Here is an 11,792-nt window from a genome sequence, read left to right on the forward strand (position 1 = left end):
TACAATGCATGCTGTAGGCAAGATAATTTTAGACTAAGTCATTTACTCTAGTGGTGTCTAGACTTTCTTATATTACTCCAGAAGATTTGATCAGCATTGTCCCAAGTTGTATAGTAAATGCTGGATAATTCCAAGTGTTGATGCATGCACACCATCTGCAGATACTGAACAAAGGGCATCTTCTCATTTTATGCAAACTCTAATGTAGTTAAGACTAACCTGGTATGATCAAGGAATGGGATTTTTGGTTTTTCTTTCTTTTTCCCCCCAAATTAATGTTCTGAAATTATTGAAAGAGGCGTTAATTCCTTCAAAATAGTTTCATTCTTCCCGTTTTGAAAAGCACATAGATCTGGGGTTTTAGTAGTCATAAGATAAATTATCAATAAAGATACAAAATAATTCTATAAGAGTTGTTTTTATCCTGTATGAGTTGTTCGGTTAAATTTGCAGAGGGACCTGGACAGGTTGGATAGATGGACTGAATCCAACAAGTTGATGTTTAACCCTAACCAGTTGCCGGGTCCTGCACTTTGGCCACAACAACTCCCTGCAGCGCTACAGGCCGGGGACAGAGCGACGGGACAACAGCCAGGCAGAAAGGGACCTGGAGGTACTGACTGGTGGCAGACTGAACGTGAGCCAGCAGGTGTAGCCAGGTGGCCAAGAAAGCCAGTGGCTCCTGGCCTGTATCAGGAATAGCGTGGCCAGCAGGAGCAGGGAAGTCACCGTTCCCCCGTGCTCGGCGCTGCTGAGGCAGCACCTGGAGCGCTGTGTCCAGTCCCGGGCCCTCGCTTCAGGAAGGACATGGAGACGCTGGAGCGTGTCCAGAGGAGGGCAACAGGGCTGGTGAGGGGCTTGGAACACAAGCCCTCTGAAGAGAAGCTCAGCTGTGTAGCCTGGAGAAAAGGAGGCTCAGGGGTGACCTCATCTTTCCCCACAGCTCCCTGAAAGGCTGTAGCCCAGCGAGGGTCGGGCTCTGCTCCCGGACAACCAGCGACAGAACGAGTGGACACAGACTAAAGATGCACCAGGAAGGTTCGGGTTGGACCTCAGGAAGAATTCCTTCACAGAAAGGGTGATTGGGCATTGGAACGGGCTGCCCAGGGCGGTGGTGGAGTCACCATGCTGGAGATGTTTAAGAAAGCCTGGACGTGGCACTCAGTGCCATGGTTTAGGTGACAAGGTGGTGCTAGGTCAGAGGGTGGACTTGATGATCACAAAGGTCTTTCCCAACTTATTGATTCTGCAATTTGCAAACATAAAGATTTTTAATATGGCAACTGCAGCTGTGCAAGTGAGACCTAAGGCTGTCCAGACACTAATGACTGATTCCTATCTTTCTTACCCCTTCAGCTTTCAGAGCATATGTTCTAATACTTCTGCTGTAGTACAATGGAAACTGTATTTACTGCCTTAGCAGTGGGAAGAAATTGTTCTATGATGACACGATAAAACAATGAAGTGCTTGAGTGGGATCGGTTACCACCAGGACATACTGCCAAAAAGTACAGTCCCTGAGCAGTTCAGTACAACTCCTTGACAGATTTTCAGGCTGAAGAGATTTTGTGAATAAAAATGGGTAAAAAGTTCCTGTTTGGTATGTGGAAGAATAACGTGCTATGGGGAGGATACAGTTCTCTAAGGCTTTCAGACAGTCTTTTTAAAAAACACTTTTAAATGGAAGAACATAACTATCTGCATACCACAAGATCTTTTTTCCATTCTCTGAGTTTTGCTTTCCTGTCCCTTTTCCAATTAATTATGGACCTGGTAATCTGTCAAATTGTAAATATTGGACAACATAGAGCATTTTCATCCGGAGCCAAGGTGTAAATACTGCTTCTTTTAGTGCAGATCTATGACTCATCTCTCACCTATTGCTGTTGTGCTCACCTGGCTGTGATGCTCTCTGGGACCAGTCAGGAGAATTCCTTTGCTGTTTTTTGTACAAATATGAACTGTTTAAAAGCGATTCATGTGTATGTCAGACAAAAGTGTTAGAAATTAGACCTCAGAACTATTGCAGTTACTAGAAGGATCTAGTGTATTTAAATTAAGCTCTAAGAGCTCTCTGAAAAAACCCCACAATTACTAAGATGTAAAGCATAAAGATTAAAAAGTCCGCAGGAAATTCTGTGCTAAAATTAATCATTTTCTTTGGGATATTTAGTATTAAATGGTGTGGTCACATTCATATTACCACTTGGAGCTATATGCAAGGTTTCCACTTGCGGTGTATTTACCATGGTGCCATTACAGAGTACACTGGCCAGTGTGAAGGGGGAAAGGTTGCTCCTGCAGTAGCTCAAAGGCTAAGCTCTTGACTGCATCAGCATGTCACTGAAGGGCTGGAAACTAGGAGCCTTTCTTCTCTGAAATTTGAGGTAGGATTTATATGTATTTGTGTCCAGCTTGCACCTTTAAAAAGAGGGACAAACCTAAACCATTAAGGATGCTGGCTACACTTGTCACTGGAAGGGAATTTATATAAGAAAAGTGAAACTTTGAGGAAAAGAGTTTATGGCCTTGCTAGGGAGGATTGAACTGTATTTACTTTCTAGATTTTTTTTGTTTTGTTAGTGTTTGGAGACTATGCTTGTTTGTTTGTTGGTGTTTTTAAAATGCAAAGTGGTGAAACATTAAAAAAAAAAAAAAAAAAGAAGCTCTTCAGTTTTAGTAGCTGTTTTGGGAGGATCAGTGTAGAGTTCAGTTTCCTTGACACTTTGCAATTTCCACATTGTAGAGGTATGGTAGAGATTAAATATCTCTTCGGTCAGCAGGCAATGTTACAGTCTTATTCCCAAATACATTTCAGAGTCTGGCGAAGGCTAAAATCCCAGAAAAATTATTTCTCTTCAAGTTAAGTAATATGAGAAACATTTTGAATTCAGCTTTGGTCTCCCTTTGGCTCCATAGCTGTTTGGATGTGAAGCCAGATGACAGTTGCCAGTGCTGAAGGTGAAGGAATATTCACAAATACATAGAAATACCACTAACTTCCTGCTTTGACCATGTCCTGAGTTTTGATGCTAAAACAGCTAAGAACTTGTTTCTCTATTTCTTCCCTTTCAGAACGTCAGTACTGGGGCTCAGACCTTCAACTTCCCGAAATAGCTTTTGAAGAAATCATGTACAATGATGAAAGTGCATACAAGTGGTTGTGCACCCTAAAGAAAGTAGGAATTGTTCTACTGACAGGAGCTGCTACAAGGCAGGGAGAATTGATTAGACTTGGCCACAGGATTGGGTTCCTTCGTCTCACATTTTATGGGTGAGTTTGTTTTATAGATTCTTTGTTTTGCCAGTATGTAATCACCTCTAATGTTCTTCATCTAAGCTTGTTGTATCTCTTTTGTGGATTTAGCTCTTAAAGCAAGGTGTATGGTTTTTTCTCTCTATATTAGAAAATTTGGCATCATGTTCATTTACCATAAAAGAGAATTGCTTTGTTTTGACAGGTAGGGTATGTAAAGAGCAGAAATAACACTAACTGCTGAAAGAAGGAAAAGTGCCTTAAAACAAATGTTGTTGTATATAGGGTAACGGTGATATATACTTACTTACCTGTGCCATGAAACAAAACCAAAAACCCCTAATCCAGTCCCGTTCTGAACAGAGGAAATTATCTGTTCTGACAGATCTGTTATCTGTTCAGACAGCCTGGTTTTCTACTGATGAAGACTGAACCCATGTTGCTATCTAATGCAAAAAAATTGGTACACCTGCTTGGTGCCACTCTTCCTACTCTATCAAACAGCCTGAAAAATGGGCTTTGAAATCTGACCCTAATTATTAAACCACAAACCATTCCAACCCACTTTGCTCTCCTTAAGGTCCCGGGGTCCTCTGACATGCCATTACTGCCTGTGCACCCAACTTGGCCAAGTCGATGCTTCAGCTCAGCTGAGACTTAGACAAAGTAATGTTGATTTTTCCATACTCAGTGCTGAGCTCCCTATTAGCCTCTTTGACTTCAAGTCAGTAACTTGGGCTTTGACCAAAGCTCCCTGTGTGGAAGGAAAGCTCCTGGGGAACAGCTTCCCTTGCAAATCCTGACAGTACAAAAGCAATGACTTTTGCAAAAGCTTCTGATGATTCTACAAAGCGTTGCCACTCCAGCAAGTTTATATATTTCATATAAATGTGACAATTAAAATGTGTTAAATTGTTTTAGAGCCATCAAGTAACACCATAGTCTATTAAATTAAAGATGGAGCAAATATAGCTGCCTTCAGTACTAATTACAGGAATTATAAAAAGGGGCTATTTTTTGGCTGTCAGACTGTGGAAGTGTGGTTAAAATTATCATACTTGAGTACTGAAGTCACGTGATGATGAATATGTGCTGTTACTCAAGTGCTGTACCAAATAATAAAAACTATTTCTCCTAGGCAATTAAACATATTTGCAAATACTCAAGAGGGTTTTCCCTCTGGAGATTGCAGAAATCTAATTTTAGCATTTTGCATAATTTCTATACTAAATAGCACTCCTAGTACAAAAGCATTTACATACTATATATAAATGATTTTATCTGCATGTTCTTTCGCCTATTTTCTTTTTTAAACTGTTATTAAGAAGTAAAACTAGTCGCACACCATCTGGAACATATTTTATCTATAGCATTCAACAAGGGAAAATTAGTTTCATAATTTCTTTTTGGTCACTTATGTGTGTGGTAAATTACACTCTTCCGGACAAACACCTGGATCTATAACATGCATCTGCCAAGGACTGTCTTCAATCATGTGAACTTTGTGTAAACAAAACCTGTGGTTCTTGTCTCAAATTCTCCTGCATGGTGTGTCACTCAAAACACATTTTGTCTGTGCAGCAACATGAGGTATTCATGTCTTTGTCATATAGCTGTGACTTACTTTTTTCACTGCAGTTGTCAGAAAATTTTTTACTGATTGTGTCACATTCCGAGGGAGAAACTATGTAATAAAATAAACAGAGCTAGTTCTCAAAAAGGGTGTCGTAGAAAGGGAAGAAGCGTCAAAGTCTTTCATCAAGACATTTTTCTCCAGCAGCAAATTTTCAATTTACAGGAAAGATCTGCCTGTAAAGGATACTCTGTATTTTCTAAGATTATGAATCCTTAAAATAACTTCTGGGGAAAGTTACATGGCCTTTACAAGTTCTGTATTTCATGGATGATGTGCTGCATGTGGCAGAGGGAAAGTGGAAGGCTGATAAGAAAAAATGGCCCGGCTTCTTATACTCACTTATACTCTACTACTCACTTCTGAAGCATCAGTACTAGGATGATTTCTACTGGCAGAAGCCTCTTGGTTAGTGTCTTCAGCTGTCCTTTGCCACCACTGGAAAGCCATCCTACTTCTAGGTAGTACCCTGGTGTCAGATGTCCCTTGACACATTGAAGTTTATCTAGGACTGCTGAAATAAGCCTCTGTCAGGGTGGAGGGACACTGCTAAATCCTTATTTCCTTATCATGTTACAATTTTTCATGTCCAAAGATGAAGTGATTCTTGTACTGTGATTTCACAGTTTCAATGTGCACTGTCTGGCATGCTGGCTGGATGTTCTAACATGTTTTCTCTTCTCCCTTTCGTTATAAAGACCAACTTGGCAAGTGCAAGACAAAGCAGATGCTAACAACGTAGCTTATACAACTGGGAGACTCTGTTTTCACACTGATTATCCAGTTCTGCAGCATCCACCTGGGGTAAGTTGAATTTACTGACTTTTTCACCCCACAAAATGGAAAAGGGAAATGTTCCTGTAGCGTGAAATACGGTTGGTGATCAGTGGCTCTGAATTTTGTCTTAAAAGAGCAATGTAAAAATATCGATATATTAATCTGCATATGGTAATCTATATACACACGGCATGCGATTTATACAGTATGACGTAAATTTGGCGTAAGTCTCCCGTATATCCCATAATTTTTAAATTAAATTCACGAAGTATTGAAAATATTACCCCATGAGAAAACTTTCGGGCCCTTTATAGGTTTTGAATACTGTTCTGATTATTTCACGAATGTTAGGTGTCTAAATGCTGTAGTCAGGTTGTGACATTTTAGGACTCATCTCTTCAGCTCAGGAGGGGAACAGAGAAAGAAATACAATTAAGATGGTATATTCTGTTTTCTGTGAACTGGTACAAGATAAATACTTGTTTGCCCTTGGATGACAGACAGAAAAATCAGGGCCATTCTGTAAAACTGGACAACCACAGAAAACATGTTTTCACCTAGTTCCTATCATATCAAAGTGTAAGCCACATAATTCACATCATTCCAGAGAACTGGAAAGTAGCAGGAAGAGAAAGAGGGACTCAAAGGAAAGAAGCAAGACCTCTTTGCCACTGACTCACAGGCTGGAAGCATTAGAAGATATCCCAATGGGATGGATTTATAAACACGCTATTTTAATTTTCTGCCTATGTGATACTGGTGGCAGAGTGTTGTGAAGCTGCAGTCAATGAGAACTCAGTCTGTCACTGGGAAAAAAACCCAAACAAACAACCGGAATAAAAGAACCACAGATGTGAGAGAACTGATACTAATAAACTGTTAAATATGCAAACCAATTATTTTTTTAAAGAGCTGTTAATTCATTCCAGGTTCAATTTCTTCACTGTATAAAGCAAACAGCTGCAGGAGGTGAAAGTGAAGTTGTAGATGGATTTCATGTATCCAACAAGCTGAAGAAACAAAATCCTGAGGCATATCAGATCCTGACCTCTACTGCTGTAGACTACACTGATGTTGGGGTGGATTACTGTGATTTTGCCGTGCACTGTAAACAAACGATTATAGAGTGAGTAGTTTCAACAGCGCCTAAAAAGAAAATCCCTGGATGACGTGTTGGTAGGAGAAGGTCTGCTCCTGCCACCTTGTGGGAAAACACCGGTTTAACTTGATCTGTAGTTCTAGGTTTGGGTGGAGTTGGTTGGTTGGTTGGGATCTGTAGTCTATTTTTTGGGGGGAATGTGTGACTTGTTCTGTGCATTGTGCCGCTTACTCGGTTTTGCTGCACGCAAACAAAAAGTGGTGGTAATTAGAGTAACTCCTAGGCACAGGCACGGGTTAGCAAACAGCCAAATGCCAGCCAATATATATGTGTGTGTATATATATATATATATAGCCAAGGACAGGTCATAATTTGAAACATTTAGATTAAGAATTATATACTATCAGAAGACGAAACGCAAATGTTCATATTCTTTTCTGATTAAAAAAAAGTCTATAATTTCTTTCTAAAAGTTTACAATTAAAGAGTGTGTAATATAGATCTTTGAGCAAATTGTCTGCGCTTTCTCCTGATTATCCCTTTTCCTAGTTAGTCTTAATTAACAAAATCCAATCCAATATCAATCTGAATTTTACTATAGAAACATACTAATATTCCAGCAGGAGAATTCAGTTATTGTTTAATCGTCTTGAACTGTTTCAGTAACAACAGAATACATTCCTTTTTCTTCTTTCCTTTCCTTTTTTTTTCCCTTTTCTTTGTTTTATAGCACGGATTCCACAGGCCAAGCAACTCGCATCAATTTTAATAATGCAACAAGAGACACTGTGTTTGATATACCAGCTGAAAAAGTGAGGCCATTTTATGCAGCTCTAAAGGAATTTAATGATTTATTGAACAGCGCAGAACACAAGTTTACTTACAAGCTGAAACCAGGTCAGTAAGTTGCTTCTCCTCACAACAATTTTTCACATTTTTCCTGACAGCCAAAATACTTGAACACTGCTGGCACTAGTACCGAGAGGACCTTTGAGTCTTTCTATCATCTATTTTATTTCATACTGCTTTCTTACATTCATCTCGTAGATTGCTTTTGCCATTGTTACACTACAAAGAAGAAAAAAGTGGCGGGGGGAATAGTCTACCTATAAATGAGCCAAATGTGTCTCTAAACTAAATCCAAAATGACATTTTATGCTACATAGCATAATGGAAATTGATGTATCGATAGTGCCACAGATTGACAATACTATGTGTGATGTCATGTGTGGCCTTGATCTCTGTTCTTTCATTCCTCAGCATTAAAATAAAGGTACAAATCTCTCAAGAGATACTACAAAAGTAAATTCATCTTTGCATCTGACTGCCTCATATACTATGGTACTTGCACCTAAAATGTCTGTGAGGAAATTAATCTCTCTCCATTGGGAACACACAATAAAATACTGTGTAAGATCACATTAATGGAAAAATGAAGCGCCTTACATTGTGTTAGTGACATCCATTTTGTTGATTAACGCAAATGGTGGTAGAGGGAATGAGGAGAAGATAAGAAAGACTGTAAGTTTATTTAATTCAAGATTTACCATAATGGTGACACACAAGGGAGAAAAATTAAATTGATATTCTAGCATTAATTATGTAATTTCCTAACTTTCAGTGTTTTGACTTTGTTCTCATGAAATTCTCTTAACAGGGATAGTATGTATATGTATAGTACAAATAGTACTAGACTAATCAAATAAAAAGTATCCTAGTGGCTTTTACCCTTTTTATTTATTTCACCTCTCTAGATTTGCATTCTCCTCAAGGCTTGATTTTCTCAGTATGGACTCCTCTACCACTCTGCTTTTTAACGCCTCATTATACAAGAAATTAAAGGAGGTGTTAAAAGGGAACTGGCCTTTCTGGTTGAGAAAATTAAAATTACTGTATTGTTGTGATGTATCTCCAGCTGGGCTACTTAAAATTATTACTCCCTAACTGTTGATATGAATCTACCTCTGTATTTTTTTGAAGGAATCCACTCTAACATTCCAACTACTGACCTTTGTGCAATCTCTTTATAGGAGACATACTGACATTTGATAACTGGCGTGTGCTTCATGGTCGCCAAAGCTACCCATCCTGTACAGAAGTGACACGTCACCTGGAAGGTGCCTATGCAGACTGGGATGTAGTCATGTCAAGGCTCCAGCTCCTTAGGAAAAGGGTCCTGAATAGGGATTGAGCTTTCTTCTAACTAGAATGAGCGAAACGTAAATTATCTAACCTCAGTCACAACAGCAATATTAAAAAAAATGAGTCTTCTTTTCAGAAACTAATATCACTTCTGATATGTCATAGAACCTGGCTTGTCATAGAACCAGGGTAAAGGCTTTGAACTGACAGAGGGTAGGTTTTGATTAGATATGAGGAAGAAATTCTTTACTGTGAGGTACTGCAACAGGTTGCTTAGAGAAAATGTGGCTGCCCAGTCCCTGGAAATGTTCAAGGCCAGGCTGGGTGGGGCTTGCAGCAACCTGGGATAGTGAAAGGTATCCTTGCTTATTGCAGAGGGAATGAGATGGTCTTTAAGGTCCCTTTCAACCCAAACCATTCTATGAGTCTGACATAAATATATTTTTGATTTCTATAAGCTAAGAAACATTTTGTTCATAACAATTTATCTGTGCCCTGGTCTTTGAATCTAGGAAATACATTGCTATGTCTGTAAGTTTATGTGCTTTTATAAAAGCAGCGTGCAAAGTGCCTTGAAAGATTGTCACTTCACTGGACTGACTGCGGATCACAATGCCTTCCTTTGCCTCTACCTATCTACCTGCCCTCCCTAGAAGGCTTGAAAGGTAAAAGGAAAAAAGTATCGTTAGCTAAATTTTGTTATAAACGGCACCTTCCTTTATTTTCAGAGAAGCATTCTTTATTGCATAAATCATAACTAAAATTCACTATCAAAAAAAAAAACAAAACACACTGTCATGGTGTTATTTTAGGTAGGACTCTGCTGTAATGCATGATGTCATTGAACACAGGCTGTATTTATCCATTTATACATCCCCCTGTACATGTTTTGATTATCACAGCCACAAATAATTTTTCTTACATTTCCAAATCCGTAAGCTCAGAAATCACAAACCTACCGAAGAATGCATCATATTAATGTTCCTCTGCATTAGGAAGATAAATCACTCCTAGTGCAGAGGTCGTAGACAGGATCGGAAATCCTGTCAGAGGCCATGTACAGACCTAAGCTCTGTACAGCAGATTTTTGAGTAGAGTCAAAAGGAGGAATGCTGATGGTGCTTGGTGGCTAGAAATGACAAAGCAGAAGTGGGTATTGACTTTGCATGTGACAGAAATGTGGCAACTGAACCCAAATTCATTTTTGTTACACCTCCAATAGGTCTTTAGGATGTTTTCCTCTACTCTGGATTCTGAATAAAAATCACACTATCTAGAAATGACTGCAGCCAAAGCAGTGGAGTTCTTTCCGTACATTCAGATGCCAAATGGAAAAAGAAAGAATTTCAAAGTACTTGTTTTCATACTTAGCAACATGTCCACTGAGTTTATTTTTCACTGTTCTTATAGCTGCAGAGTTAACAGGATACCTCTCACCATGCTGTGAGCTGGACAAAATAACCACTCTTCCACCCTCAAATCCTTCTGTTCAACTGTGTATTTTCAAACTGTTCCTTCCAAGTCAAATAAAACCCAGTCTCTTCTTGGAAGGGTAATACAATAGAACTACAATTACAGAATTAAATAACCGTAGAATTAAAATAAGGCCGGGTTAGATGGAGCTTTGAGCAACCTGATTCAGTGGATGGTGTCCCTGGCCATGGCAGGGGGACTGGAACTGGATGATCTTTAAGGTCCCTTCCAACCCAGACCACTCTATGATTCTGTGACCTAAGATCAGTTTGCAAACACTTCCATAGCTCCTGCTCATCATTTAACAACAGAGATCAGCTGAATAATCAGATAAAACTCAATTAAGCCTTTTTGTCATAGGGCAGTTTGAATGTAGTCCTCTTTATTAAATAGTGAAATGTTATTGTCAAAGTTATGACCTCATTAAATAATCTAACAAATCTGGAGTTTAGGGGTAATTAAATCTCTCAGTGCCTTCTTTAATAATTTATTTTGGAAACATGAGGAAAAAAATTTTTTTGTCTTTGCAATAAAAGAGGGAAAAGCTGAGGAAAGATTAATACCTATATTCATAATGCTCTGCATTAACTGTCATATTTTCCATATAAAAACGGAGTGAATGTTGCAATTTATAACTGTTAAGATATCTTGTGATTTATACCAGTCTTTAATAGGGAAGAGATATTTTCCACTTGTATTCTGTACTTTTCTGCACACTTCCATTCAAATTTCTTTTTATTAAAAGCATTTATGGAACTGATTGCTGGTTTGGGCTTCTAGCTAATCTCGCCCATAACATCTTACAAATGGATATGAAGTCATTGTTAGTTACAAATATTTGTAAATGTTATCAGACCTGGATCCATATACATTCGTCCTGTATACTTAACATGCAGCAGTTTAAATGTAACTAAACCAATCACTTTGAACAGAACGACGTACGAATAATGGTAAAAACTGTTCATTGGTGCAAACATGAAGTCCTGCACAAGAAAAAAAATAAAATTCCTATAATGCCTCCATGAGCACAATATCCAGTTAAGCTGGAAAAGGGACAGACTACCCACACAAACTGAATGCAAATCAAAACTTATGCTTGTGCCTGAAAACCCTCTGCTCAGCTTCTAGAATCCAGCTACTATCTATATCAGAGATTTTAATTCTGAATTCCTTTGCCTAATACTTTAGTCGTACTGGAAAAAGAGTATTTCTGAAAGTAGATCTCCTGATGACTATTGATACCTGGTTAGGCTAAGTAATAGAGGAAGGTCCAAATGGTTTTTGGTTTTGTTTTGGTTTTTTTTTTCTCCTTCTTTTCCGAAACCACACGGAAGATGACATTGCAAAGGTTGAAGATAGCGCTGGCTTCTGAGGTAGCTGCAGTACGGGTACGTGCCGGTCGCCCAGCGTG

The 11,792-nt window shown here is 38.9% G+C and overlaps 1 protein-coding gene across 1 annotated transcript in view; it reads left to right on the forward strand.

Moving 5' to 3' along the window:
- BBOX1 (gamma-butyrobetaine hydroxylase 1) overlaps positions 1-11,141 on the forward strand; it is a 32,334-nt gene extending 21,193 nt beyond the window's left edge. Inside the window, exons 5-9 of the mRNA XM_053980147.1 lie at positions 3,076-3,274; positions 5,588-5,693; positions 6,596-6,792; positions 7,497-7,663; positions 8,797-11,141. Coding sequence (XP_053836122.1) covers positions 3,076-3,274; positions 5,588-5,693; positions 6,596-6,792; positions 7,497-7,663; positions 8,797-8,957 — 830 coding nt within the window. The 3' untranslated portion in view covers positions 8,958-11,141. The remainder of the gene's footprint in view (positions 1-3,075; positions 3,275-5,587; positions 5,694-6,595; positions 6,793-7,496; positions 7,664-8,796) is intronic.
- The last annotated feature ends 651 nt before the right edge of the window (positions 11,142-11,792 follow it).

The sequence above is a fragment of the Vidua macroura genome, chromosome 6 (assembly GCF_024509145.1).
Source record: "Vidua macroura isolate BioBank_ID:100142 chromosome 6, ASM2450914v1, whole genome shotgun sequence".
NCBI lineage: Eukaryota > Metazoa > Chordata > Aves > Passeriformes > Viduidae > Vidua > Vidua macroura.